This window comes from Gymnogyps californianus, chromosome 12 (assembly GCF_018139145.2).
Source record: "Gymnogyps californianus isolate 813 chromosome 12, ASM1813914v2, whole genome shotgun sequence".
Lineage (NCBI taxonomy): Eukaryota > Metazoa > Chordata > Aves > Accipitriformes > Cathartidae > Gymnogyps > Gymnogyps californianus.
Genome location: NC_059482.1, coordinates 1,296,709 through 1,322,779, shown reverse-complemented (window position 1 = coordinate 1,322,779; position 26,071 = coordinate 1,296,709). Strand labels below are relative to the sequence as shown.

The window sequence follows — 26,071 nt, the reverse complement described above, 5'->3', positions numbered from 1 at the left end:
AACCTCCCAAAGCCAGAAAACAAATGTTGTATCTCTGCTGCCCTGGGCAGAGGGGCTGGGGCTGCCTGGGGAGCCCCCCGGGGCTGCAGCCCCCCGAGTTGCGCTGCCCCCGTGGTGGGTGTCCGTGTGTGTGTCCCCCCCCCGCCACTGCAGCCTGTGCCCCCCTGCCTGGGAGCTGCTGCGTGGGTCCGGCCCCGTGCTGCCGGGGGGCTCGCAGGCCCCTGTGGGTTTGGGGCAAGACTTGTAGATTGATGCACTTTCGCTTTTTGTACTTTCCCTCCCCCCCAGGGGGGGGCAGCTCCCGCACTCCGGGGTGCTGGGGGGAGCCCCGGGCATGGCGGGAGCGGGACCCCCCAGGGCTCCCCCCTCCTGGCTGAGGCCCTGTTACTCCCTCAGCCAAATTCCTCTGCACATTTTTTCTGCTTCCCGTGGGGCTGCGCTGGCCAGGGGGTCCTGGGGGGGGGGGTGCCGGGGGGGTGCCAGGGGGTACCATGGGGTGCCAGCCCCTGGCCCAGGGTTGCGGCTTGCACCCAAGCACTACAGGTCCCGGCCCCCCCGCTGCACCGGCCCTGGGTGCCGCACGCCCCTTCTATTTTTGTATTCTTTGTAAATCGCTATTTATATCAGATTGCCTTTTCTGGGGTCTCTGAGTCTCACTCTGGGGGTGCCTGGGTTGCGGCAGTGGGTGCCTGGGGGCTGTGGGTGTCACGGGGGGGGGGTGTGTGTGTGTCGCAGTCTGTGTGTCTGCCTGGAGCGGGGGGGGGGGGGGGGCGCAGTTAATTCCCAGTACAGCGCATGTCGGGGGGTGGTGGGTTGGGCTGGGCTGCCCAGTATAAGAGAGATTGGGATGTACTGGCCAGAGCCCGGCATGGGGGTGCTGGGGGGCACTGGGGCATCTCGTAGTGGGAGCGGCTGGGGCGGCGGGGCCAGTTCAGCCCAGGGATGGGGGGGCTCATCAGTGGGCACAGATACTCACAGGTATTTGGGGGGGGTGTGGGGGGGTAGGACCCACCAGTACGGCCGGGCCAGGGTGGGGGGTCAGCGGCAGGCAGCCCGCTGCCCTGCGGCATAGCCCAGGGGGCAACGCTGGTCCCAGTCCCCTCCGAGAGGAGGTGGCCCATGGCGGGCATGGAGCTGGAGCGGGGCTGGGCGGCCCAGGGGGGCTGCTGCTGGCCCAGGGCCCCCCGGCTGGAGCGTGGGGCTGGGGGAGCCCACTGGGGTTCAGCGCGGGGTGGGTGGGTGGGGGTACGCACACTGCGTGTGTGCGGTCTGCGTGTGCGCGCGCGTGTAGGGTGGGTGTGTGCAGGCGTGTACTGTGTACGCTGTGGCTGTGCATGTGTGTGCGCGGTGTGCACACAGAGGGGGTACGGGGGGGGTGTACGTGGGTGTGGCTGTGGGGTGCCTGCGCGCACACAGGCGGGTGTGTAGGTGCACGCCCAGCCGCGCAGGTGTTTGTACGTGGGTGCGTGTGTGTGCACGCGCAATACAGGTGTTTCGGGGGTGGGGTGTGCACACGCGCGTACAGGTGCTGGTAGGTGTATGTGCGTGTGCCCACACGCGTGGGGGTGCCTGTAGGTGCACACGCGTGTAGGGGGGCACGCACGTGTGTTCGGGCGCGCCCGCGCGTGCCCCCGCGCATCCCGCCCGTGCGTAGGTGGGTGCCGGAGGGGCGGGGGCGCGGCGGGTGGGGGCGTGGCGCGGCGAGGCCCCGCCCCTCCCCGCGGTGCAGGTGCCGGCGGGTGCCGGCAGAGGGCGCCGTCGCGCACAGCCGCAGTCGCGGGCGGTCCCCGCGGGCCCCGCCGCCGCCGCCGCCGCCGCCGCCGCCGCGCCGCCGCCGCCGCCGCCGCCGCCGCCGGGCTGGGCCGCGCCAGGAGCGGCGACACCGGGCGATGAGATGACAACGTCCACCCTGCAGGTACGGCGGGAGGGGAGCTACCGGAGCCGGGCCTCGGCCTGCGCCTCCCCCGGCCCGGGCCCTGGCGGGGCCTCCTCCCGCCCCGCTGGGAGGCCGCGCCGGGAAGGCCTCACCCGGCCCCGGTGCTGGTGCGGTGCCGGCCGCGGAGGAGGCCTCACCCTGCCCCGGTGCGGTGACGGTCAGGGAAAGGCCTCATTCTGCCCCGGTGCGGGGACGGTCGGGGAAAGGCCTCACCCTGCCCCGGTGCGGTGACGGTCGGGGAAAGGCCTCACCCTGCCCCGGTGCGGTGACGGTCGGGGAAAGGCCTCACCTTGCCCCGGTGCGGTGACGGTCGGGGAAAGGCCTCACCCGGTGCCGGTGCTGGCCGGGGGAAGGCCTCACTCTACCCCGGTGCCAGGCCCCGTTGAGGCGGCCTCATCTCTGCCCCGTGCCCTGCCGGGGCGGCGGGGAGGAAGGATGGCCTCGTCCTGCCGGGCACTGCGGAAGGAGCCCCGCTGGCCGCCCCGGTACGAGCCGGCCCGGCCCGGCCCCCTCGGGGGTGGGGAAGGGCCTCATCCTGCTCTGGGCCCGGTGCCGTTCCCCGGCTCACGGCGCTGCGCCCTCCCCCGCCAGAAAGCCATCGACCTGGTCACCAAAGCCACCGAGGAGGACAAGGCCAAGAACTACGAGGAGGCGCTGCGGCTGTACCAGCACGCCGTGGAGTACTTCCTGCACGCCATCAAATGTGAGACGGGGCCGGCGTCCCCCCCGGCTACAGCCCGCGGGGCTCCGGGGGGGCTCCGGAGGGGACCGCGGGGTTGCTGGCTGTGGCGCGGGGCCACGGGTGATTCTTTGGGGGGGTGGGGGGGTGTCTCTGCAGATGAGGCTCACAGCGACAAGGCGAAGGAGAGCATCCGAGCCAAGTGCGTGCAGTACCTGGACCGGGCGGAGAAGCTGAAGGAGTACCTGCGCAGCAAGGACAAGCAGGGCAAGAAGCCGGTTAAAGAGTCCCAGAATGACAACAAGGGGTGCGTGGGGGTGCGAGGGCCCCCCCCACCAGCCCGACAGCGGAGCTGGCAGGACCCCGCTGCCATGCCGGGGCCGATCCCGCTCCTGACTCATGTCCCCTCTCTCCAGGAGCGACAGTGACAGCGAGGGCGAGAACCCCGAGAAGAAGAAGCTGCAGGAGCAGCTGATGGGTGAGAGGCTGCGGCGGGCGCGGCGGGCACGGTGGTGCTGGCTGGCTGCGGGGGTCAGCGAAGGGATTCCCGAACGGCCGTCGCGAGGGGTGGCTGCGGGGAGGGGGACAGGCTGGGGGACTGGGGCGCAGGGGGGCGTTGCTGGAGTCTGGTAGCCCCCAAACCGGTCTCTGTGCACCGAGGGGCAGTGGGGTTGGTGTGGGTGGGGGGGGAGCGGTTTGGTGGGGCGGAGGTGTGGGGAGGGACGGGGCCTCCGGCTCTCCCGGCTCTCAGCAGATGTCGGGAGCATGGTGCCCGTCTCTGCGGGGCCGTGTGAGCAGAGCCGCCCCCTCGCAGGTGCCATCATGATGGAGAAGCCCAACGTGCGGTGGAGTGACGTGGCCGGCCTGGAGGGAGCCAAGGAAGCCCTGAAGGAAGCCGTGATCCTGCCCATCAAGTTCCCGCACTTGTTTACCGGTGAGGATCACGGCAGCGCCGCGGCTGCCGCTCGCCCACGGAGAAGGTGCCGTGGGGCGAGCACGTGCTGGGAGGTGACCCCGAGCAGCGGGGACGCGTGTCCCTGCGGGCCCACGCGGATCCAGCCTGCGCAGGGACGGGGGAGCCGTGACGCCGGCCTCTGTCACAGGCAAGCGCACGCCCTGGCGAGGGATCCTGCTCTTCGGGCCCCCCGGCACCGGCAAGTCCTACTTGGCCAAGGCCGTGGCCACCGAGGCCAACAACTCCACCTTCTTCTCCGTGTCGTCCTCGGACCTGATGTCGAAGTGGCTGGGAGAAAGCGAGAAGTAAGCTGGCAGCAGGGATGCGGGCCGGCAGTGCCGGAGCTCTGGCCGGGGCGGAGGAGCCACCAGCATCGGTGAACCCCGTTAGCGCAGATAACGGGTCTCAGGGGAGAGATGTCTCCCGGCATGGCGCTCGCCTCGTCGGTGCCAGCACAGGGTTGCCGGGGCGGGCAGGGGCAGGAGGAGCCGGCGGTGCGCGGGGCTCCTCGCCCCGGGGCTCTGGGTGCCATTGATGCTGTGGAGGGTCCCTGAGCGGGGACCCCCTCCCCTGCTCTTGTTCCCAGGCTGGTGAAGAACCTCTTTGAGCTGGCGAGGCAGCACAAGCCCTCCATCATCTTCATCGACGAGGTGGACTCGCTGTGCGGCTCCCGCAACGAAAACGAGAGCGAGGCGGCCCGGCGCATCAAGACGGAGTTCCTGGTGCAGATGCAGGGTGCGCGGGGGCTTCCCTGGCGGGACGGGGGGGCCCGGGGAGAGGCGGGGGAGCGGGACGGGGCGGGCAGGTGCGGGAGAAGCTGCCGGCCGCCTGCGTCCCGCGGTTCCCTGGGGATCGCTCCGAGCCGTCCTCCTGCTGTGTCCCTGGGCAGGTGTGGGGAACAGCAGCGATGGGATCCTGGTGCTGGGTGCCACCAACATCCCCTGGGTGCTGGATTCGGCCATCAGGAGAAGGTGAGCAGGACGCGACTCCCCCCATCCCTGCTCCCGCGGGGCCGTGCCCCGGCAGGATCTGGCAGGGTCTGGGCAGCGTGGGACTCACGCACCCCCCTGCCTGCGTTGCCCTCAGGTTTGAGAAACGCATCTACATCCCGCTGCCCGAGGAAGCCGCCCGAGCTCAGATGTTCAAACTGCACCTGGGGAACACCCCGCACTGCCTGACGGAGGCCAACATCCAGGAGCTGGCCTGGAAGACCGACGGCTACTCGGGTGCCGACATCAGCATCATCGTGCGGGATGCCCTGATGCAGCCCGTCCGCAAAGTGCAGTCGGCCACCCACTTCAAGAAGGTGAGCTGGGGGGGTGGTGGTGGTGGTGGTGGGGGGGGGGGGGGGGCTGCTCATGACTGGTTTTGGTGCCGCGGCCGCCATCCCCCCCGCGAGCGCCGCGCCGCCTGGCTCTGCCGCAGGTCCGCGGTCCCTCTCGCACCAACCCCGGCACCTTCGTGGACGATCTCCTGACGCCGTGCTCGCCCGGCGACCCGGGCGCCACCGAGATGACCTGGATGGAGGTGCCCAGCGACAAGCTGATGGAGCCCATCGTCTGCATGGTGAGCGTGGCGCCTGCCGCGGCACCCGTCCTGCCGCGTGGAGGCTGGCCCTGGCACAGCAGTGCTGCGGCCCTGGCCCTGCCGGTTCCCTCCTCCGGCACAGCCGCCCGGCTCCAGGCCGAGAGCCAAGCAGGGCTGCGGTTTCTGGGGGCTGGGTGCTGCTCTTCGCTCTCCCCGAGGCACCAGCCCCCGGCTTTACTGGGGTGCAGCACCCCAGGGTGCTGCAGGGATGGGCAGAGCTGCCTGAACCGGCTGGCACTGCTGGCGGGGAGGGTCCCTGCCCGGTGCCACCCCCCTCCCCGGTCTCAGCTGCCCGCCTGCCTGTGTTGCAGTCGGACATGCTGCGCTCGCTGGCCACCACCCGCCCCACCGTGAACGCCGACGATCTCCTGAAGGTGAAGAAATTCACGGAAGACTTTGGACAGGAAGGTTAAGAGGTGGTGGTGGGGGGGAGATGTGGGTGCGGGGTTGGGGCAGCCATGCCGGCAGGACCCCCACCGCATGCCCCCACCCCCACCCCCCCCCGCCCCGGTTGTGCCAAACAGGCTCATCTTCCGCTCACTACTCGCCCCATCGCACCGCAGCACCCCGCGGGGTGCGGGGAGCACGGCCTGGGGGGGGGGTGGCACGGCTGACACTACCGGGCGGGGGGGGTCTGAGCATGGCCTGGGTGGCCGGGTGCTCCCCCCCCAGCCACACCCCACTCTTCTTCTGGCTCTTTTTTTTATTTTTTAAATTAATGCTGCTTTGGGTTCTGTCTTGTTTATATGAAAATAAAAACAATCCAAAAGCTTCTGCCGGCGCCTGGCCTCTCCCTCAGGCTCTGACCGGGCCCTGCACGGCTCCTGGGCCAGGCTTGGCCCTGCTGCCCCCCCCCCCCAGCCCCCCAGGTGCCCTGCGCTGTGCCCAGCTCCGGGCCCTGCCTGCTGCCCTCCACCATCTCCGCTCTGGCACGTCCGTCTCCACTCGCCCTCTGCTCCTGCCCACGCCACAACCCTGGGCCCCAAACAAGCCCCTGCAAGGGGGATCCCCCCCCGCCCAGCACAGCCCTGGTTGCAGAGCTTGTTCTTAGACCCATAAAATAATTTCAGGTGCAAAAATTCAGGGCTGGGCTCCTCCTGGCTCCCCCTGCCTGGGGAGCCGCTGGGCAGGGGCCGGGCAGGCCCGGGGGTGGCAGGGAAGGCAGGCAGGAAGGGCCAGGAGCCGCGCCGAGTCCTCACAGTGTGTATTGGCCGCAGTAAAGTTGAGCGGGAGCCCCCGAGGGCCGTGGCTCCGTGCTGCTTCCATCACCAGCGTAAGGCTGGGTGCCCAGCGCTGCGCTGGAGGAGCCCTGGGCACACACCCGGTGCTCCGCTATGGCTCTGCTTCGGAGAGACGAGGCACCAGGGCAGCCGGTGGCCGGGCACCTGCCTGCCGGGGCGGCGGGCGTCAGTCCAGGAGCTCCATCCAGCTGACGTTGGTGAAGGTGCGGGCGTCCATCCGGTCGATGTAGAGGATCCCGTCGAGGTGGTCCATCTCGTGCTGGATGATGCGGGCGGCCCAGCCCGTCGCCTCCCAGCTCACCGGCTCCCCGTGCTCGTCCACGCCTGCTGCCCGGGAGAGCGGCGGTCAGGGAGGGGGCCTGGGTGGTCATGGGGGGGCCCACGGGAGAGTGGGGGGGCAGGTGCAGGGTCCCACCAGGGGTAGGGGGTGCAGGCAGGGCCGGTGGGGTCCGTACCGGAGACGTGGACGGCCCAGTGGCGCGGGACGTAGGCGGAGAAGCCCTGGAGGCTGGCGCAGCCCTCGGGTGCGGTGACGAGGCGGGCGTCGAGGACGCGGAGCGCGGGGTTGACGAGCAGGCGGAGCGGGAAGGGCTCGATGCGGTGGGCGCGGCGCAGCGCCGGCGGGTACTGGCGGCAGCGGGCTGGGGACAGCTCGGCGGCGAAGACACGTAGCGGCACGCCCAGTTGCGGGGCGCTCAGCCCCAGGCACGGCCCACGCCGCAGCCCGGCCGCCAACGCCGCCGCCAGTTCCCGTAGCTCGGGACCACCCAACCGCTCCGGGGTCACGGCGGCGGCGGCGGTCCGCAGCACCGGAGCACCCACCTGGCAGGGAGCGGCGAAAGGCGGTACGGGTGGGCCCAGCACCCGCCGCCGCAGCGCCCGCCAGTACGAACGCTCCCGTTTGCCCCAACCCGCCGTGTCCCCGCAACCGCGGACCGGGGGTCCCGGCCGGGCCCGACCCGTCAGCCACCGCCTCGCCGCCGCCGCCGCCGCCATGGAGGCCGGCCTGCGCGCGCAGCTACGGTGGCCGCGGGGCACCACGGGACACGAGAGCGACCCCTGGCGGCGGGGAGGGAAGAGGCGGGAAGGAGCAGAGCGGGGCGGGGGGGGGTGCTGCTGCCCAGTGCAGGCAGGAGGTCCTGTAGGCAGGGGTGCAGGCAGCAGGAAGGCAGGCAGGAACCTGGGGCTACTTCACTCCCAAGGGACGGGGGTTCACGGGGTGATACAGCCCGGCGCAGCCGCAGCCCCGCTACCCTGTGGTCGTGGGGATATCCGGCAGCAAAACCCCCCCGGGGGGGGTCTCCTGCCCTCGCGCAGGCAGGGGATCCCCGGGCACAGCCTCCTCTTCCCCCTTCGGATGTGGGGTGCTCTCTTGAGCTGACTCTTCCTCGCTCGGAGGAGGTGGCAGGAGGAAAGCTAACGGCTCCCTGTGGGCGACCACGTCGATGCGGCCCAGGCGGCCGAAGCGCTGCAGCTGGGTGGGGGGGACGCCTGCCACAGAGGGAGAGGGGGGGCTTGGGTGGGGGCCCGCGGGCAACGGGGAACCCCCACAGAGGTGGCAACAGCGGGGCAGAGCCCCCACCCGTGGCTTCCCCCCCCCCCACCCACGAGATGTGAGCCCCCACCCGTGGCTTCTCCCCCCCACCCGCCCACCAGACGCAAGCCCCCGGGGTCTCACCCAGCGCCTGCGCGATCTGCGCCGGGGGAAAGAGGACCTGGAGGCAGCGGTTCAGGTAGGGCAGAAGATCTTCCAGGAAGGCCGTGCAGAACTGGGTAAAAAGCTCTCGTTCCCGCCCGCTGAAAGCCACCTCCTCCGCACGGTGAAAGGCCAGGATGGATTTGGTCACCTGACGTGAAAAGCAGAGTCGTTAATTCCTCGGCAAGTCGTTAATTCTGAATATAAGCCAGCAGTGTGGCCAGGTGGCCAAGAAGGCCAACAGCATCCTGGCTTGTATCAGCAATAGCGTGGCCAGCAGGACTAGGGGAGGGATCGTCCCCCCGTGCTCGGCACCGGTGAGGCCGCACCTCGAATGCTGCGTGCAGTTTTGGGCCCCTCACGACAAGAAAGACGCTGAGGGGCTGGAGCGCGTCCGAAGAAGGGCAACGAAGCTGGGGAAGGGGCTGGAGAACAAGTCCTGTGAAGAGCGGCTGAGGGCACTGGGGGTGTTTAGCCTGGAGCAAAGGAGGCTGAGGGGAGACCTCATCGCTCTCTACAACGGCCTGACAGGAGGCTGTAGCGAGGTGGGGGTCGGGCTCTTCTCCCAAGTAACAAGGGGTAGGAGGAGAGGAAACGGCCTCAAGTTGCGCCAGGGGAGGTTTGGATCGGATATTAGGAGAAATGTCTTCACCAAAAGGGTTGTGAAGCACTGGAACAGGCTGCCCAGGGCAGCGGTTGAGTCACCATCCCTGGAGGTATTTAAAAGAAGTGCAGATGTGGCGCTTAGGGACATGGTTTAGTGGCAGACTCGGCAGTGTTGAGTTAACAGCTAGACTCGATCTTAAAGGTCTTTTCCAACCTAAACGATTCTATGACTCTACCCTATGAATAGGCAGGGCAAGCCCATCCCCGTGCTCTCCCGGGACAAGGCACAGCTCCGTCCCCCAGTACCTCACCTCGCCGAGCGCGTCCTCCAGGCAGGCGGTGACGTCCTGGGCCAGGGCGACGGGGCAGCAGAGCCGCAGGTCGTTGAAGGCGACGAGGAGGCCGTTGAGGAAGCAGGCGAGAGGCGGGAAGTCCAGCAGCACCATGGGCGGCTGCAGCGTCCCCGGCTGGGCCGCGGGCACCGGCACCCCCGCGCTGCTCCCCAGGACGGCCGGGGCGGAGATGAGCGTGTAGGAATTCATCTCCTCCCGGAACTTCTCCACCGTCTCCTCCACCGCTTTCTGGAAAGCGGCGGCGGCCACGCGCTGGAAGAGGGGGGCCAGCTGCCCGCGGAAATCGGCCCCCACCCTGCTGAAGGAGAGGCCGAAGTACATGCACTGCCCCAGCAGCGAGTCCAGGCGGCCGCCCACCCCGCGCCGGAGATCGCGCTCCAGCGTCCGCAGGAACTCGGAGACCTTCTGCAGCACCCAGCTGTGGAAGATGGCCCCCTCGTTGAGGGCCTGCCCCTCGGCGGGCAGGAGCGGCTCCTCATCGGAGAAGATGGCGCGATACTGGGTGACGATGTCGAAGAGGTGGACGCGGCAGGCCTCGATGGTCTTGGTGATGTGGAAATAAGGGTCGTCGTCGGGGATGGAGGCCTGGATGGAGCGCAGCCAGGCATCCCGCGCCTGCAGGAACTTGATGCGCAGCTCGGCCTCCGTGAAGACGTCCATACGCCGCAGGTAGCCGATGACCCGCAGGCAGGCCGGCAGCTGGATGTTGGTACGGAGCTGCTGGATGAGCTGGTTCAGCATCAGCTGGGCGGACTGGCGCACCTCGTCCACGATGCCCTGGGGCGGGAGAGAGGCCTGAGCCGCGGGGGCCGGGTGCGGGGCGGCCACGGGGCAGGGGCAGAGCGGGGCCTACCTGGATCACGGGGATGCTGCTGTGCTTCCTCTCCAGCCGGCGCACGTAGGCAGCGAGCTCCAGCGCCTCCTCATAGTAGCCGTTGCGGACGCAGGTGTCCATGAGCTGCGGGATCTCCAGGATCTCCAGGATCTCCGTGTGCCGGTTCAGCGTCAGGCTGTTCATGCGCCGGCTGCAGGCGATCTCCTCGGCGTCGCGCATGAAGTTCCTGCGGGATCGGGATGGGATCGCCACGAGGGTCCCCCCCCGCAGCGGGTGGACCCCAGGACCCTCCCACCCACGCTGGCCTCTCCCCAGTGCTGTCCAGGGCCCCTTCCCAGTGCTGCCTCTATCCCCAGTCCCAACCGGCCCTGATCCTTACTGGGCCCAGCACCAGGCCCCCCCCTCGCCCCCCCAGCCCAGCCCTCACCGGCCTCCCCTACCCCCAGGGCTGCTCCTGCACCCTCAGACCCGGTCCCGGCCTCACCCCGTCCCCAGTCCTTTCCGCTCCCCCCAGCCCCCTCACTTCCACCCGTGCCTTCCCGGCTCCCACCAAACCCGGTCCCCCCCGCCACCCCGGTCCCCGTTCCCGCACCGGCAGGCGTCCTGGAGGGCGGGCAGGCGGTCCAGCAGGCTGCCGAGGCGGCTCTCGATGCCGCCGAAGCCGCGGCCGGCGCGGCCGGTGCACTCGGCGGAGCGGATGAAGGCCCGGTAGTGCTCGAAGGCCAGGCGGCGCGTCTCCGCCCCGACCCGCGCCCGCTCCGCCGCCAGCCGCGCCGGTTCCCGGCCCAGCTCCGCCAACCCCAGCGCCGCCAGCTCGGCCACGTAGGCGGAGAGCTCGGGGCCTCCGGGCCCCGCCGCCGCCGGGCCGCGCAGCCAGGCCAGCAGCCGGGCCTCCTCCGCCGCCACCGCCGCCATCGCGCCGCTCTGCCCACCCCGTCTCGATGGGCCGCCACACCACTTCCGGCTCCCGCAGCTTCCGGTTCACGGAGCTTCCGGTTCCGGCGCGGCGCAGCGTGGACGGTGCGGGGCGATGCGGCCGCTGACGGAGGCGGAGACGCGGGCAGTCTTCGAGAAGCTGGGACGATAGTGAGTGGGCCGGGCACCGGCGGTGGGGAGGGCATGGGGACCGGGAGGGCTGGGCCCCGGGGGCTAGAGGAGCAGTGGCAGGAGGGGGCCGGGAGAGGGGACCGGGACCGGGACCGGGGACCGGGACCGGAGCCGGGGCCGGGCTCACGGGGTCTGTCCCCTCAGCATCGGTGAGAACATCCAGCTGCTGGTGGACCGGCCCGATGGCACCTACTGCTTCCGCCTGCACCGCGACCGCGTCTACTACCTGAGGTGAGCGGGGCCGGGGGAACGGGACAGCGCGGGGCGGGGGGGCCCGGGCCTGGGAGCCGCTCCAGCTCTGTCCCCCTCCTCACTCCCCACAGCGAGAAGCTGCTGAAGGTGGCTGCCAGCGTCCCCCGGGACAGCCTGGTGTCGCTGGGCACCTGCTTCGGGAAGTTCACCAAGACGCAGAAGTTCCGGCTCAGCGTCACGGCCTTGGACTTCCTCGCGCCCTACGCCAAGGTGGGATGTGGTCCCTGTCCCCCCCAGCCGGCCCCCCAGCCCAGGGCCAGGCCCCCCCCAGCCCCTCACCTGCTCTGCGCCTCTCTCTTGCAGTACAAGGTGTGGGTGAAGCCCGGCTCGGAGCAGTCCTTCCTCTACGGCAACCACGTCCTGAAGTCGGGCCTGGGCCGCATCACGGAGAACACGGCCCAGTACCAGGGCGTGGTGGTGTACTCCATGGCCGACGTCCCGCTGGTGAGTGGCCGGCCTGGCCCCTGCGCTTTGCAGGGCTGGAGTGTGGGTACAAGGTGGGGTGAAACTCTCTCACCTCCCCTTTCTCCCCCCCCAGGGCTTTGGGGTGGCTGCCAAGTCCACCCAGGAGTGCCGGAAGGTAGACCCCATGGCCATCGTCGTGTTCCACCAGGCCGATGTCGGGGAGTACGTGCGGAACGAGGACACGCTGACCTAAGGGAACTCCAGCGCTCCCAAGACGTGAGCGTTCCTGGGCAGAACGGACCTTGTCCTGCACCGTCGGTGCAGCAGCGGCACACGGAGCCGCAGGGAGCCCACCCCGAGCGGGGCAGAGGGGCTGGGAGCTGCCAGCACACAGGCCCGCGCCCCTGGGGGGGCTGCTGCCGATGCAAGGAGGAGCTCCCCCCGCGCCAGACCTGTCTCTGCCGTCACATAAAGCCTGTTCCTTCTCCCACAGTGCCTGTTGTCCAGTGTGGAGCCTCGGGGCGGGGGGCAGCCCTCACCCCTGCTGCGGGTCTCTTGCCTTCCTGGGGCAGCGTCACACACCGGGGTGCAACTCCAGAGGGGAGAAGCACCGCGTTCGGTTCAGCAGACGAGGCCGGAGGGAGGCTCGCAGCCCGGGGCTGAGCTTCAGGGAGGGAGGGAGGAGGCAGGCAGCTGCCTGCAAGGCAGGACTTGCTTCACCCGGGCTTGCAGAGGACGGATGGCAGGCAGCAGGCTGCGATCGCTCCCCAGAGCACGTGCCAGGGGTTCTTTTATTGAGCATCTGGTAGAAAAGGCACGGTGGGACAATAATGACGGGTAGGGATGTAACAGACCGACCCAGCAGACAAAGCTCAGGTGATCGCGTTGCGCTTTTCTTCTGTCGGGGTGATTTCAGCCGAGGCAGGGCTAGAGCCAGAGGCAGGAGCAGGGGGAACTCTCCTTCCTCCTCCTCGAAGCAGGATCCGGCCTTTCCTCCTGCTCTGCGAAGGGGCAGAGTGGCAGCTCGGTTACCAAGCGCTGCAGGCAGCGGTCCTGCCCGCAGATCTGGGCGCTGCTAGCACTTCTGCCTGCTGGAGGTTTGCACGTTGAAGAGGCGCTTCAAGAAGTAGAGCTGCAGCACCCCGGAGAGGACAATGACGCAGCTCTGAGCCATCGACCACCAGTTGACATAGTTGTAGTTGGACTCCAGGAGGAAGGAGTCGGCCCCTTTCCGCATCCGGGCAAAGTTGTAGAACCGCCACATGTGGAAGATGTGAAGCTGCAGCTTCTGGATGCTGACCTGCGGGAGAGGCGGGCGCTCGGCAGCGGGGCCGCGGCACAGCCTGGGGCTGGCAGAGCCGCCCGCAGAGCTCAGCCCTGAGTTTAAGCTGCAGCTCAGCCAACGGCAAACGCCCTTCTCGGTTCCCGTGGGAAAACGTGCCCGTCCCCGCTGCGCTGTGGCACCCTGTGATCACTTTGACACTCACCCCGATTGCCTCCAGGGTGTCGTTCAGCACTTTCCTCTCTTCCGGCTGCTTGTTTTCCACATCGAAGCTTTCATAGTAGACACCAAAGTTGAGATACACCTGCATGAAGCCAAAGTGGTTTTGCTGGTTGTCCAGGCACAGCTGGTAGAAACCTGCCGAGAGAGATGGGGAGTGTTGTTCCCTGAGCAGAAGAGGCGCTGCCAGGCAGACCCGTCCCCAGCGCTCGACCCTCATCCTCCCCGTTAGGGAGGGAGGTGTGATCAGACCCATCGGCGCTCTGGGAAGCGCTGGCGGGCTCAGAGCTGCTGCTCCTGCCTGCCTGCCTGCAGCTGGGCCGGGCAGGGACCGGGGCAGCGGGGACCTGTCTCCTTGGTGAGGAAGTTGATCTGTCCTCGCACGTGCTGGGAAACGCCAAGCTGGAAGCCGTTGGGGTCGCTTGCCGTGGCCAGGATGTTCCTGTTGTTGGCGATCCCCGTCACCCGCTGGACCTGGAGGCAGGAAATGCCCGAGGGGCGTTCGTGGGCCTGACTCTGCACCCAGGAAACAGATGGGAGCCCACAGGAGCCCTCGTACGTAGGGCAGGGACCCAGCAGGGACCTGCCTCCACTGAGGGTCGGTTTGGGGGTCTGTGGGGAGCCGCCCCGCTTTGTTACTGTGAGCAGAGGCCAGGAACAGCCTCCAGCGAGCTGCCAGCTACATGTAAAAGAAAAAACCCACAACCCGCAGCCCTGGGTAATGAACCCTGCGGTTGGTTCCCAACGCCTGCTCACGGTGCTGCGGGCGCTCGCACAGACCCCACGTCTGTCACCCCATGCGCCCACCCCGGCTCCCTGCCGCCTCGATCGGGTGCTGCTGGCACTGCCGCTGCCACCAGCGCGTTGGGAGATGGAGCTGTGCCGAGCCCCAGGGCTGTGCCGTGTTCCTGTGGGGCTGCTCTGCCGCGCGCAGAGCCGGGGGGGAAGCCGCCAGCGCCGGGCACGGCTGTGCCCCAGCTCTCCTTCAACCAGCCTAGTGTAAACAGGAGATGAAAGGGCTGCAGTTTCCCTTGTGGGAAGGGGACGGAGCGCAGGGACAAGCAGATAAGGCTGTGCCCGAGACCTTCGGCGTGCCTTCCAGCTGCGGCTCAGAGGAGAGCCGAGGGCTGTGCAACAGCCTCCAGCCAGCCCAGCGAAGGGCAGAGCTCCCCACAGTGCCAGGACAGCCCACAGCTCTCGGCAAGCGAGCTCCGGGTGCTCGGGGACCGTGTCCAGAGTTCTCGGCACCGCTTTATGGTTTTAAAACGGGTATTTAAAAAAATAAATGGGATTCATGATGGAAATCGCCTAAAAAAAAAAAAGGACAGGCCCCGAGATGAAGCGTTTAAGTGACTGCAACCATTCCCTGTCTCGACCAAGCACCTTCCCCATGTAAGGCAAACCGCCTCCACCCTGGGGGCAGCGGGGTCTGGAGTTCAGCCAGCACCTGGTCTTCATCCCACGGGGTCTTCTTCCACACGTAAGCCTGGTCACAGGACTAAGGCGACAGAGGATTGCCCACCGCAGGACCCGCCGCACCCTCGGAGGCGGCAGCCGGCACGGGCCGCAGAGCCGCCACGCAGGACTGATCCAGCACCGCCATTCCCCAACGCCATCGGCAGCTGCACCGCGCCGACAGCTTCCCAGGGCGCGTCCCGCAACACTCACCTCGTAGCTGAAGAAGAAGTTGCCGCTCTGCTGCGCAAACTGCCAGAAGCACTCCACGGCACCGGCGGGGATGACAATGGCGAAGTCGTAGCGATCCGCCCCGCGGAAGAGGGGCTCCTGGCCGGACCCGCGCAGGGGCTCCGTCTTGGGGCAGCCGGCGGGGCCCAGCAGCGCCAGGAGCACCAGCAGCAGCATCCTGCTTCCCAGCCTCGGGACAGGGCAGGAGCTGGGACCGAGGTGGCAGGGGTAATCATTAACTGCTCCGCAGCAGCACTCGGCAGCGCCGGGGCTGGCGTCAGGAGGAGCGCGGCACAGGCTCCGCTCCTGGAGGTGATCTCGGTGCAGAGCAGGAGCTGGTCCGGCTCGTCCACGTTAGAGCTCAGCCCAGCTGAACCCTTCCGCAGAAGCCGAGGTTGCTGCGAAGCAGCACCACGGTCACCAGCAGCACCTCCCGGCTGCGCAGAGCCCGTCCCCAGCCAGCCCCGCTCCCCAACGCTCTGCCAGCCCGTGTCTTGGGAACAAGCAAATTAAGCAGTAGTAGTATTTTACTCCAAACTTCCAGAGTAAAGCCTCAGGCTGCGACACCCTCCCCGCGCAGCCTGGGGCCAGAGCCCAGCACAGAGAAGGGAAGGAGAGTGGGCTCGGCCCCACGCAGCACGAACGCGTCTCCTTCCACCTGGGCACAGACCAACGCGCACTCCCTCACACACTGGCAATTACTGGTCCAGCTTGCGCCTCACGTCAAGCCTCTCCGCCCCGCAACGGGCCTCTGCAAGCGCAGGGTGCTCCTCTCTACCCAGGGCTGCTCCGACCCCAGGGAAATCGGTTTGACAAGCAGAAGGGGAGGGAAACACGCAGCCAGAGCCAGGTGACAAGGGAAGCCCGTTCCAGCAGCTGCTGCTGCTGAAGGACAGAGGGGAACGCACGTGTTTCCAGCCAGACTTCTCCCCAGCCCCGGCTCTGCAGGAACGCAGCCAAGAGGGGCTGCCTTTAGAAAATGCCCCCATGCCTCCCCCGCCCTTGGACGTCAACAGAAACCTAGTCCAGAAGCTTCTGCTTCACGCCACGGCCGACGCGGCAGCACCTCATACCTTCAGGGCATCGCCGTTCCACCCCAAACAGCGGCCGACGCAGCGCCCCGAGCCTCAGGAGGCGAAGGGGGAGCCCCACGTTCCTGGGGTGGTGCGTGCCCCGGCGGGGCAGCGAGCAGGCAGCGCCCCGAACTGCCGCATTTCCACCCGTGCGGTACAAGTTCATGCTTCTTCTAACTCTTGAAATCCAACAAGAAAGGAACTTTATTTTACAGAAGACCGCTCGGATATGGACTCCAGCTTTGGCACCTGAAGGCAGGAAACAGGCAGCGCCCTCAGAGCTCACACGCTTGCAGGGACTGCACACGGGAGGAGGACGTTACCAGGAAGAAGTGCCAGTAAGACATGACTGAAATGAGTAAGCACTGGAACTTTTAACATGGGAACAACCGACATTTAAGTACTGAAACAAAAAATAATGTTTTTAAAGCCTCAAAGCTGGGAGGGAGGAATTCCCACTCGCAGACTAGCCGTTTACAAAGCAGAAAGAAATGTGGAGGGGAAAAAAAAAAAAAATCTAAGCAGATCACCTTGCCTAAATCTCTTCTTCTCCCAGAAGCTCTGGGACTGTGTGCTGCCTCTCTCCCACAGGGGACTGAGTGCAAGCGGATGAAACAAGAGATTCACAATTTAGACAATTAAAACACATAAAAATAGCCGCTGACGGGATTATCCAGCCATTTGACAGCATCCAAGCAGAGAAAACTGTTGTTTCAGCGGCCCGTCAGGTTGGGATTCGTTCTACAAAGGCTGCAGTTGTCTGGTGGAAAAGGAAGTCCCAATCCGGGCCGCTTCCAAGCGCATGCAATCAGGCTGCGCAGCTTCTGCCAACTGCGGAAGACCTAAACCTTGCAGCTACAACTCGAGACACAAGGCTCCGCGGTTCTTGTCAGACGTGGTTTCCGTCTGCTGCAGCAGTCTCGGGTACCACAAGCCAGAGGGGCTCACCACGCCGGCGCCCACACACATCAGGGACGAGCACAGCAGCCTCCCCGCTGCTACAGCCCCGGTCCATCTTTCAAAAGCAAAATAAGAAGGTTTCTGCACTGAAGGTCCCGTGGCTCCCAACTTTAGAGGATTCCCAGCTTTTTCATGGTCCGCCAGCGATCCTTGATCATCACTGCCGTGCGGTTCCGGAAGGGGTATTTCTGGCAAATGGCCTTCCATCTCCCTTCTCCAAACTTCTTCACGCCCTCTTTGATCCACTCGCTCTCTTGTATTGTCCATTTCTACAAAAGAGCACGTAAGATGTAAGCGGTGTTCTGTGAGCACAGAGCGCAGTTTCAGGGAGGAGTTGCATTTGGCGGAGAACCGCGCTGCAACTCCTTCCTAGCACGTTAGCTTCCCTTTATCGTCTGTGCTAGTAACGTGGAGGCGAGGCAGAGATGCAGTAGCACACACAACGCTCAATAATCGTTTCACTGTAGATGTGCTCTCATAACTGTTACAAATAAGAGAAGCACTCGGCTCCAGCACAAGCTCAGGAGTAGTTCTGCTTCCCAAAGCACAACACTGATCAGGTGAAAGAGGAATTACATTTTGATGCAACAGCAAGCATCAGAAATACAAAGGACTCACTGCCTACCTCCTGCCCAACAGCATACAAGTAGAGTGTTAAAAAAAAAAAAATCCACAAGTACAGGTCTGCAGGTCCCCTGAATTTTTGTACTGGAGGCAAAACGCGAAATAACTGAAGAAAGCAGTTACCGGGAACAAAGTGCTACGTGGCGTACAGCAGCACAAGAGCCAGCAGCTATCTTCCTACAAGCATGGGTGAGAGAGTTCCTAGTAGTACCAAACTTGGGACCTCTTCCCAGAAAAGAGCTGCCGTACGCGTGTCCCTCCCCCGAACAAGATGCTGAACCTCTCCAGCATGTGGGGAACTCAGCAAACCTAGCTCTGAACCGCGTGCATCAAGGACAAGGGACTTCACGCACACACCCCGGGCCTGGCGTGTGGGAGGCGCGCAGCTTTAGCCAGCTACCAAACTGGGCTGTTTTAACAGAGAAACTCCAGCCGGCTCCGTGAACACAAAGACCTGCACGACTCGGATCAAGCCTGGATATTGCAAGCACCGGCCTCAGGAAGCATCACTTCCCAACCCAGCCTCCGGTGCTTCATTTAAAGCACGGCGGCAGCTCGCTCTGCGGTAGTGAACTGCAGGCTGCCGAGGAAGCGCTCTGAGCAGCAGTCCTCACCAACCTATTTCAAGTTGTCCGATAGTTTGCTCTTCTATATGGACGTGTCCTGATTTCAGGCCTTACCAAAAGAACTTAAGGGCTCCACATTACCTGTTTCTTGGAACCGAAGACTGTAGCGTTGTGGCTGTTTGTCCCAAATGATGCTGAAAAACAAGGCAAGAGGATTACATTTCACCGTAACCCAGGAGGTACAGACCTCCTCGAGAGACTGCCTTGGGCTTAACTGCTGAACTATGCAGTCAGCCTACAACGAGAGCACCCCATGACAAGCAATAAAACCAAATTCCTTTATCCCTCCGTTTTCTGCAGCTATAGCATGCACAGCCTTTCTGCTTCAAGCCCCAACTGCTTTATGTGAAAGCTTTCCAGTAAGATCTGTTTTGTTTTAAACTTGCCAATACGTCAAGAACAGGGGCATCCATCCAGGATGTGGCTGCGCTGTACGTTGAGGCTGGAATTAGACATCCATTGTCCGCTCCTTTTCACCAGCTAAGCTGCGTATTTAGCTGCAAAGGGGACTGGACTGGAAAACTGATCTGGCTGAAAAGGTAAACTTAACCTTTACTTCATGGCACTAAAGTGGGAACGGGGAAAGAGCTGTATTGCCAATATTTACATCCTGTAAGCTAAGCATGGTTAGTCTGAAACTTGAACGGGAGTTTTTGGCATGCATTTCAGGTCAGAGGTACAAAGAACAAATATCTCAGAGTTGGACAGCTACCTATTTTCTTGGGCTTTTGGGATTTCTGGTTTCAAAATTCAGTCACACAGAAGACAGCAAGACACCCGTGAATGAGCCCCAAAGCCAGGATCATCATCAATTAACACCCGCAACAGCGGCTCTGTTCTTACCCACATCTGAGAAGAGCTCATCCTCCTCGCTCCATCTGTCTTTTTCTTCTTCGCCATACGAGCTGTTCCACCTTCCTTGGAAGGACCTGAAAGCAGGCAAGCATTTACTTTGGCTACTGGCTAGGGCGAATGTTTTAGGGGGAGAAGGTGCAGGGACACCTGGAGCAGAGCAGGCAAGCCTGGGATGAGCACACAGCACAGAGAAACGCACCCATAAAGCAGCATATAAACACGCCGCCACCTCCTCCCCTCTCCTCTGAGGGGGGATGAATCTGTAGGAGCCCCTGTCTGAAGGTATGGCGTGCAATATACACTCAAATACAAGTGGAGTATTGTATTTTGTAGCCAGCATTTGCAAAAACAAGTGACTTTCAGTTAACTACGCAATTAAGCACAGCAAACAGACACACACCACTGGACTTCCCAGGCCTTCGTGTATGGCACAGACTTGCCGACAGCTTGGGGGAGAAGCCTTTAGTCTTCCCAAGAAGCATTTAATTCTTACTGTGTCACTACTAACACTACGGAGGTCAACCAAGCTACAGAGGCCTCTCCGTGAGATCAAGCGCCTCAATGCTGTCACCTGCTTCCAGTCCTCAAGCACAAACTTGGGAGATGAAATTAAGTCTGTTTTTAAAAAACCCAAAACTTCAAAAGGTTCACCCCTGGCTGTCACACCCAATATAACTGAAGCCATTTATGACTACAGGAAAATAACTGTTCTCTATTCTTTCTTGAAGCGGCACTGTTGAGCGCCTTTCTTGCACATAAACGTTTGAGAACCAGCTACCGGCAGAGATGCACACGATGAGATTTCCAGACAGATGTCGTTAGCACCACTGCTACCACAAGTCCTGACACGTAAAGGCTTCAAGACAAGACATCCGCACAAGCAGCACAGACAATAACTCACTTTCCAGGTGAACTGGAAACCAGCTTGCACAGTGGCAGGGCTGAAACTCGAGAAACGCTCAAGCCAGCGTCAGTCGCGCGGCAGCAGCCCCACGCCGGGCTCCTTCCTGATCCGGCACCGACCCTCGCTTTAGGCAGCCGGCACAGGATGGGAAGGCATCGCACCCGAGTCGCTGCGTCCGGCCCCTTCCCAGGGCGGCCAGCCACAGTACGCTGGTCTGGGAGAGTTCACAAAACATCATCCTATCCCCACAATGTTCCCCAGCACCCTCAAAATAAACTCCAGGCATATCCTAGGGACAGCAACGTCAGCTGCAACGTACTACTGGCAAAAAGCAGAAGAGATCAAGCGTCACCACTCGCAAGTCCTTGAAAAAGTAGGAAATTTATTAACTAAAATTCCCAGATGACTCTAGGAAGCGGACAACGTGGCAGGGGTGGAAATCTCTTCTCAGTGTCATCTCTGACAGTTAGTTTAACCCTGAGCAAGACACACCAGCAAGGCGTCCGAGAGATTTCACCACTGTTTGCATCGATGCCAGCTGCACTGCAGCACATCTCTACTTGCAGCCACTCTCCTGCGCATCAGAGAAAGACAATCCATCTCCAGAGCAGCCAAGCTACACAGAGCACCGAGATCTTTACTGCCTGCCCTTCAAAACCAAACCTTTGCTTTCTTGACATTCTGAAGCCAGGGACTAAGGGAAATTGTGTTCTAGTTATCTTTTCAAAGACATCGAGCTCTCCTCAGTCCTCCCAGTTTCACTCCTGGGGATCCAAAAGGTCGTTATTGCTGGCTGCTATGCAACTTCACTACGCAAAAGAGCAGCGACTCAGACATTTAAGCAGGAAGCTTTGTTACACCCCTGTTACGGCCTACGGGAGATACTCATGACTCTTAGCTTAAGAGTCTCATATCAGTGTTAATTTTAGCCTTCTGCCGGTAAGCCTACTTTGCCATTTTCTGTGAGAAATCCTTATAAAAAGGAAAAAACCCTAACATGCCCCTACCTCTTATTGCAATCATTTCAGCCGCAAGGTAAATGATAACTCATACTGAGGAAACACTCAGAAAGCTACAACTAGGGAGTTTCTTAACCAACACAGGTTTCAGGAAAAAAGAGCTTAAGCGAGGTCAGTGTTGTATTTCTCAAGAGGTGGAAAGGAGAGTTTAATCTGTTCCACAAGATGCACCTACGAACTCTTTCCAGCTTCAGCATCACTAACCGAAGTGCGGAGAAACACGCGTTACCTGTGATATGCACGCTGGAATCCCCTACCAATACTAACTGCAGTACCTCTGACACACTGCCAGCGGAAGCCAGATCATTTTCTCCTCTCCATGAACCAAACAGTACAGTGTAAGGACAACAGAGCATTTACTTTGCCCTGTTCCACATACGCTAGCGGACAAGGATGGTCAATATACTCATCTTGAATTAAAATAAAGGTTTTTGTTGTTTGTGCTACCGATGTCAGCTGTAAGTCAAAAGATTGGGTGCAGATTAGAATATACCACAAGAGATGGGCTCCATACTTGGCACTCTTAGTAGATACAGGCTGGTCATGCAATTTCTGAACAGGTCTGGAAGCAGAAGATACAACTGGCTCCTGGGAAGAGTCTGGGCTCTCACTCGACTCGCTGTACTGGCTGTCTTGCTCCATGACCAGTTTGCTTATGGTCAACAAGCGTTTGCCCTTATGGGATATTTCAGGAGGGTCTGAGATCTCAGAATCTTGATTCTCCTCTTCTTTCCGTCTCTTGGTTCTGTGGGATACAGAAGGAGACAGTTGCTTGGGGAAAGAAAAGTCTGTTTCGTCCAGTTTGGTGAAGAGCGCATCACAATCCTGGGAGTCCGACAGGATCTTGAAAGCTTCTCTCAGAACAGAAATCCCATACGCGGTTACAGTTCCAGAGGGCTGCCTACAAAATAAACAGAACTGAGCAGGTTGTAAAGATAGCACCAAGGTGGCTCCACTTCACTGCAATCAGGCTTTTCCCCTACGGTGTGACCCTCAACAACTGACCCTAGGGTGCAAATAAAATCTTTTTGGGCGTTCCCAACCCTTCGGTCTGCCCTCCTTCTAAACGGTGTGACATACTGGGGAAGCAGGTCTTGAGAGAACAAGCCCATGCTCCACGTGCCAAGGGATGCCCTGCTGTTCTCGACTAAGGGCGGAACCATACGGATACCAAACGCTGCTCCACGAGAGCAAACCTTCTGGCAGCCACTGCCCTCCCTCCCTAGTTTAAAAAAGTACTACATATCTTCAGAAAAAAAAACCAAACCACCTTAACATTTTTACTGTGATCCAGACAGAAGTCTTACACCGATAGCCTTTGGGGCTTGCTTGGGCAGACCTGCTTGGGCTGGCATTCGGGGAAGTTAAGAGCTGCCTGGACAGAGCAAACTACCCCTCGGAAGAGAACTGCTGCCACACTTCATCCACAACGCAGGGCCAGATTCCTCTGCCCACCTTTCCGAGTCCCTGAAGGACACTCCTGGAAGTTCTGGAGCTGCTGCTGCGGGTTCTTTAGCTATTTCCATAGGCTCTGAAGCATCTTCCAAGATATTAACCGCTGCTGTGATATGTTCAGGAGTTGCTGCTGGGTCAGCAGCTCCTTCCATAGGCTCGGGCGCTGCTGCAGAGTCACCACCTCCTTCCATGGGCTCAGGAGCTTCTGCGGGGTCGTCTGCCCTTTCTGCAGGGTTGGGAGCTCCCTCCAGGTCTTTTGCGGTTTCTGCAGGCTCTGGAGCTCCTGCTGGGCCCTTTGCCCGTCCCGAGGGCTCCGGAGCCGCTGCCTGGTCCTCTGGCCCATTTGCAGACTCGGGAGTCGCCGATGAGCATTTTGGTTCTTCGGCATGTTCTGAATTCAAAGTCTTTTTCATTATCTTGGACAGAGAAAAAGCACGTAACCATTATAAAGATGATTCCTCGCACTACCATCCCATTTTATCCCCTCCCAAAGGCGTTTTAAGCTGCTACTTGCAGTTCAATCGGCACCACGTACAGAGTTCATGTCTATCCATTAAAACTTGTTACACGGATTGAAAAATGCGTTCAACTGTATAAACCTTTTAGGAACGGACTCAATTTAAAGTATTTTGGATTCAACCCACTGTTAATTAGGTGCCTAAACTCTAACGCGTTACTTGCACAGAAGGCACATAGAAGCCAGATTACTGTATTTCATCGCCTCGTGGCAAAGTAAGCGTCAGTTCTCCCCAAATCTGCACCTCATGCCGTTTTCCTGCTGCCCCTCGCTGGGGCAGAAGCGAGCGCAGGACGGGAAGCCAGGTAAGCAGGGCAGACACGTACCGTTAGCAGCAGGGGCTCCGAATCGTCCACGTAGGTCTTCAGGGACTGAAAGACGCTTTGCTGGAAGTTCTTGTAAGAGAAGTTTTTGACCACCGGATGAGTGAAATTCTTCTCCCGGATGACAGTCAGCAACTCGTTCCTCTTTTTCTAGAGGAGAGGTAACAACGCTCTGAATAGGTACAAGGGTATAAACGACAACCGCAGGAGCTAGGGGCTGGGCGAGGATTGGGCCTTTCCTATTTGACATTCTCCAGGCACAACTAATTTACACTGACCTAAGGTTGGGAAAAGGCCAGAGGAACAGGAGAGCCACCTTGTTTCAGCAATCCTGACTTTTTGCTTCCAGCGCCCAAGACATTACACTGCCTACAGAAATAGGAACGGGGACTCTTTCTGCTTTCAGAACCAGCCCTTCTTACAAACTCACGCTCTACCCGTGAGCTTGAGTTTGCCTCGAGGCAAAGGATGAATGTTGATGCCTGAACGACCCGGGAAGATACGTGATGGAAGGTGAGTAATGGAGGGAGCTCCAAAGTGACGATCGACATGCTTTAGAAACGCGAAACACCGAGGGTCCGTCATTCAAGGAGGATTCTTTCCATTTCGGCACCCTTACCCTTTCTTCTCGTTCAGGTTTCCCCAAGAGGCATGCTTCTCAGGGAAACCTTTTACGCCTGCCTTACGGGTCACAAGTGCCCCCCCCGCCAATACCCCATAAAACATATCAGACCACCCCCAAATATCCCCGCTCCCCAATACCCCATGAGACATATCAGACAGTCCTCAAGCAGCCGTCTTTCATCCCGGCGCAGACTCACCTGGCTTCTGGGCTCCTTCCCCATATGACTCTTGACAATTTTTGAAGCTTTATCAAACTCTCCGTTTTTGATGCAGACAATAACAGCCTATGGAAGAAAACAAACACCAGTTTCTCTGCTGACAGTGAATGGGCCATACTCTCTAGATCAGCTTCGGAAAAGCACGTATCGTAATCAAGCACGGCACACAGGTAACAGCTCAGTACCAACACACACAGAGAAACAACTTCTACATTAACCGATGAAGAAGCACATACACTGAAGATACGCGTTTGCGGCCAAGTCAGTCCTAACGACGGTGTTCTACACGCGAGGCAATTCCCACTAGCATTTACGCAAGACCTTTCTAAGACAAAAGATGAGCAGAGTATTTACTGAAAAAGATCTTACAGCTTCCTTCACCATCTTCTGAACAGCTTCCATCGTCTTCTCAGCCACAGAGAATTCTCTCTGAATGAGCTCCAGGACGCCGATGGCCGATTCAAGAGGGGTGAGCTCCGACTCTTTATCGAAGGTGCAATCTACAAGAATTCACAGCCGTTGGTTTGCGAGGCGGCCGCAGCGATGCCTCACAGAGAGCTAGTTACTTATTTGCTCAGTTGGACTGCAAATTCTAGAGCTACTGAGGATGAAGATGAGAAGGAACAGCAGGCTGACTGCCAAGTGTCTAAACCGCAAGATTCCCCCCCACAGGCACGGAAAGCTACCAAAGCACCACCTGACTACAAATAACCGATCCAAGGGGAGCATTTCAGAAGCTACGAGGCTGAGCAGAAGTCACAAGGCTGGTACGTTCGGACAGCAGGACAGCCCTGGAAGCTCGGGTTCAAGCACCCTGCTCTTGGCTATGGCAGCGCGACCCAGACCCGAACAGCCATGCTCTCTGGCCCCTCGCCCTCAGGGGAAAGCTCCTACAGCTTAACAGCTTCAGCCCAGACCTCTGCTCTGCGCAGAAACACAGCTCCTGGGAGCTGCAGGGACACAGCCACAGAACAGGGCACGCTCCGGCTGGGGGAGCGGGCTGCGAGCCAACACTGGGGTTTCCCCAGGGCCTTGCTGGGAGGGTTGGGGACCCACCGAGGTTTTCGCCTTCCTCAATCCGTGACAGGAGTTGCATTATGCGCAGCATCTGGGCCACCATGGGCTCCTTCTCCAGGGGCCGCACAAGCAGCGCTGTGGGACGAGGGGGAGGTTACGCTGGCGCAGCAGGGCCCAGCCCCAGCCCCAGCCCCAGCTCTCCCCCACGGCCCAGCCTCCCCCCAGCCCCCGCTCCCCTCACCCCCAGCCCGGGCCTGCCCCTTCCCCACCGCCGCCCTGCTCACCCTCCCGGCTATCCCCCACGGACCGTCCCCGCTCCCCTTCACGGCCAGCCCGGCTCCTCTTCTCAGCCCGAACAGCCGCCGCGACCCGTCCCCCCCTCCCCCCCGGCCCCGGCCCCGGCCCGCGCGGCCCACCCTGCATGACGTCGCGGAGCTGGCGGAAGTCGCGGTTCCGCCCGGAGCGGTAGGCCGCCATGGCCTGGTGGAAGTAGAACTGCAGGACCCAGCCGTTCACCGTCTCCTCGGGGACGCCGCCCCGCGCCGCCATCCCTCCCGCCGGCCCCCCCGCACCCGCTTCCCCACCATCCCGCCGGGAACTGACGCCAAGCCGCGGCGGAAGTGACGATCGCGCCTGTGCCGTCGCCCCGCCCACCCCCGGGCGCCGCAGCAGTATTACGCAGCAGGCGCCTACAGCTCCCGGCGTGCACCGCGCCAACCTCGCCGCGCCTACAGCTCCCAGCGTGCACCGCGGCGGCGCCGGGCCGGGCCGGCGCCCTCTGTCGGGCGGGCGGGGCAGTGCGGGCAGGGTCAGAGCCGGCCGCGTCCCTCGGGGCTGCGGGCCCACCCGGGTCCGCTTCGTGGGCATCGAGGCGGGCTCCTGCCGGCGCCCACGCCGCCCGGCCTCCGTGGGGAGAGGCCCCGCCGGCCTGAGGCCCCCCCCGCAGCGCGGGTGTCACCCAGCAGGCGTGGGGAGCCGTGGGGCAGGGCCCGCCGCCAGCCTCCCCGGGCCTCCAGG

The 26,071-nt window shown here is 62.4% G+C and overlaps 6 protein-coding genes across 8 annotated transcripts; 2 read left to right on the top strand and 4 right to left on the bottom strand.

Annotated features, from left to right (window-relative positions):
* Positions 1–1,850: 1,850 nt before the first annotated feature.
* Positions 1,851–5,931, top strand: VPS4A (vacuolar protein sorting 4 homolog A). The gene is made up of 11 exons (XM_050903898.1): positions 1,851–1,915; positions 2,528–2,639; positions 2,775–2,922; positions 3,032–3,093; positions 3,430–3,549; positions 3,719–3,875; positions 4,157–4,305; positions 4,460–4,541; positions 4,657–4,876; positions 4,996–5,136; positions 5,469–5,931. Exons 1-11 carry the CDS (start codon positions 1,895–1,897, stop codon positions 5,568–5,570), a joined length of 1,314 nt encoding a protein of 437 aa, XP_050759855.1. The 5' UTR covers positions 1,851–1,894; the 3' UTR covers positions 5,571–5,931.
* A 105-nt stretch (positions 5,932–6,036) lies between these two features.
* On the bottom strand, positions 6,037–7,394 carry PDF (peptide deformylase, mitochondrial). The gene is made up of 2 exons (XM_050904241.1): positions 6,854–7,394; positions 6,037–6,722 (listed from the first exon to the last, which is right to left on the bottom strand). The coding sequence occupies exons 1-2, from the start codon at positions 7,392–7,394 to the stop codon at positions 6,565–6,567; spliced, it is 699 nt and encodes a 232-aa protein (XP_050760198.1). The 3' UTR covers positions 6,037–6,564.
* A 242-nt stretch (positions 7,395–7,636) lies between these two features.
* Positions 7,637–10,803, bottom strand: COG8 (component of oligomeric golgi complex 8). The gene is made up of 5 exons (XM_050904240.1): positions 10,481–10,803; positions 9,907–10,114; positions 9,012–9,830; positions 8,077–8,245; positions 7,637–7,889 (listed from the first exon to the last, which is right to left on the bottom strand). The coding sequence occupies exons 1-5, from the start codon at positions 10,801–10,803 to the stop codon at positions 7,648–7,650; spliced, it is 1,761 nt and encodes a 586-aa protein (XP_050760197.1). The 3' UTR covers positions 7,637–7,647.
* Positions 10,804–10,914: 111 nt separating this feature from the next.
* NIP7 (nucleolar pre-rRNA processing protein NIP7) lies at positions 10,915–12,135 on the top strand. Of its 2 annotated transcripts, XM_050904118.1 has the most exons (5): positions 10,915–10,974; positions 11,140–11,226; positions 11,319–11,457; positions 11,551–11,691; positions 11,786–12,135. In XM_050904118.1, the coding sequence occupies exons 1-5, from the start codon at positions 10,919–10,921 to the stop codon at positions 11,903–11,905; spliced, it is 543 nt and encodes a 180-aa protein (XP_050760075.1). In that variant the 5' UTR covers positions 10,915–10,918; the 3' UTR covers positions 11,906–12,135. The 2 variants fall into 2 exon arrangements, with proteins under 2 accessions (XP_050760075.1, XP_050760076.1); XM_050904119.1 differs by lacking the exon at positions 11,551–11,691.
* Positions 12,136–12,651: 516 nt separating this feature from the next.
* On the bottom strand, positions 12,652–15,022 carry TMED6 (transmembrane p24 trafficking protein 6; the record flags this gene model as incomplete). Its single annotated transcript, XM_050904267.1, has 4 exons — positions 12,652–12,952; positions 13,140–13,291; positions 13,501–13,627; positions 14,822–15,022. Coding segments are annotated over 4 exons (705 nt in total), but the record flags the coding sequence as incomplete, so codon positions are not given.
* Positions 15,023–16,262: 1,240 nt separating this feature from the next.
* TERF2 (telomeric repeat binding factor 2) lies at positions 16,263–25,571 on the bottom strand. 2 transcript variants are annotated; one of them, XM_050904211.1, is made up of 10 exons: positions 25,471–25,571; positions 25,094–25,189; positions 24,407–24,537; positions 24,017–24,103; positions 23,199–23,345; positions 22,356–22,771; positions 21,415–21,801; positions 18,966–19,051; positions 18,204–18,256; positions 16,263–17,141 (listed from the first exon to the last, which is right to left on the bottom strand). In XM_050904211.1, the coding sequence occupies exons 1-10, from the start codon at positions 25,529–25,531 to the stop codon at positions 16,983–16,985; spliced, it is 1,623 nt and encodes a 540-aa protein (XP_050760168.1). In that variant the 5' UTR covers positions 25,532–25,571; the 3' UTR covers positions 16,263–16,982. The 2 variants fall into 2 exon arrangements, with proteins under 2 accessions (XP_050760168.1, XP_050760167.1); XM_050904210.1 differs by having other exon boundaries at positions 21,415–21,645; positions 25,471–25,552.
* Positions 25,572–26,071: the final 500 nt, after the last annotated feature.

What these genes read in the sequence shown, in the direction of transcription:
- COG8 (XM_050904240.1), bottom strand. Translation starts at nt 10,803, where the DNA reads ATGGCGGCGGTGGCGGCGGAGGAGGCCCGGCTGCTGGCCTGGCTGCGC. An exon ending in GCCCTCCAGGACGCCTGCCG is followed by an intron (nt 10,115 to 10,480) that starts GTGCGGGAACGG and finishes CCGATCCCGCAG; the next exon opens with GAACTTCATGCGCGACGCCG. An exon ending in GCAGATCGCGCAGGCGCTGG is followed by an intron (nt 7,890 to 8,076) that starts GTGAGACCCCGG and finishes CCTCTGTGGCAG; the next exon opens with GCGTCCCCCCCACCCAGCTG.
- VPS4A (XM_050903898.1), top strand. Translation starts at nt 1,895, where the DNA reads ATGACAACGTCCACCCTGCAG. An exon ending in TGACAACGTCCACCCTGCAG is followed by an intron (nt 1,916 to 2,527) that starts GTACGGCGGGAG and finishes CTCCCCCGCCAG; the next exon opens with AAAGCCATCGACCTGGTCAC. An exon ending in CTTCCTGCACGCCATCAAAT is followed by an intron (nt 2,640 to 2,774) that starts GTGAGACGGGGC and finishes GTGTCTCTGCAG; the next exon opens with ATGAGGCTCACAGCGACAAG.
- NIP7 (XM_050904118.1), top strand. Translation starts at nt 10,919, where the DNA reads ATGCGGCCGCTGACGGAGGCGGAGACGCGGGCAGTCTTCGAGAAGCTG. An exon ending in GACCGCGTCTACTACCTGAG is followed by an intron (nt 11,227 to 11,318) that starts GTGAGCGGGGCC and finishes CACTCCCCACAG; the next exon opens with CGAGAAGCTGCTGAAGGTGG. An exon ending in TCCTCGCGCCCTACGCCAAG is followed by an intron (nt 11,458 to 11,550) that starts GTGGGATGTGGT and finishes TCTCTCTTGCAG; the next exon opens with TACAAGGTGTGGGTGAAGCC.
- PDF (XM_050904241.1), bottom strand. Translation starts at nt 7,394, where the DNA reads ATGGCGGCGGCGGCGGCGGCGAGGCGGTGGCTGACGGGTCGGGCCCGG. An exon ending in CTGGGCCGTCCACGTCTCCG is followed by an intron (nt 6,723 to 6,853) that starts GTACGGACCCCA and finishes CCCGGGCAGCAG; the next exon opens with GCGTGGACGAGCACGGGGAG.
- TERF2 (XM_050904211.1), bottom strand. Translation starts at nt 25,531, where the DNA reads ATGGCGGCCTACCGCTCCGGGCGGAACCGCGACTTCCGCCAGCTCCGC. An exon ending in GGAAGGAGCCCAGAAGCCAG is followed by an intron (nt 23,346 to 24,016) that starts GTGAGTCTGCGC and finishes CCTCTCCTCTAG; the next exon opens with AAAAAGAGGAACGAGTTGCT. An exon ending in TGAGCTCTTCTCAGATGTGG is followed by an intron (nt 18,257 to 18,965) that starts GTAAGAACAGAG and finishes CTTGTTTTTCAG; the next exon opens with CATCATTTGGGACAAACAGC.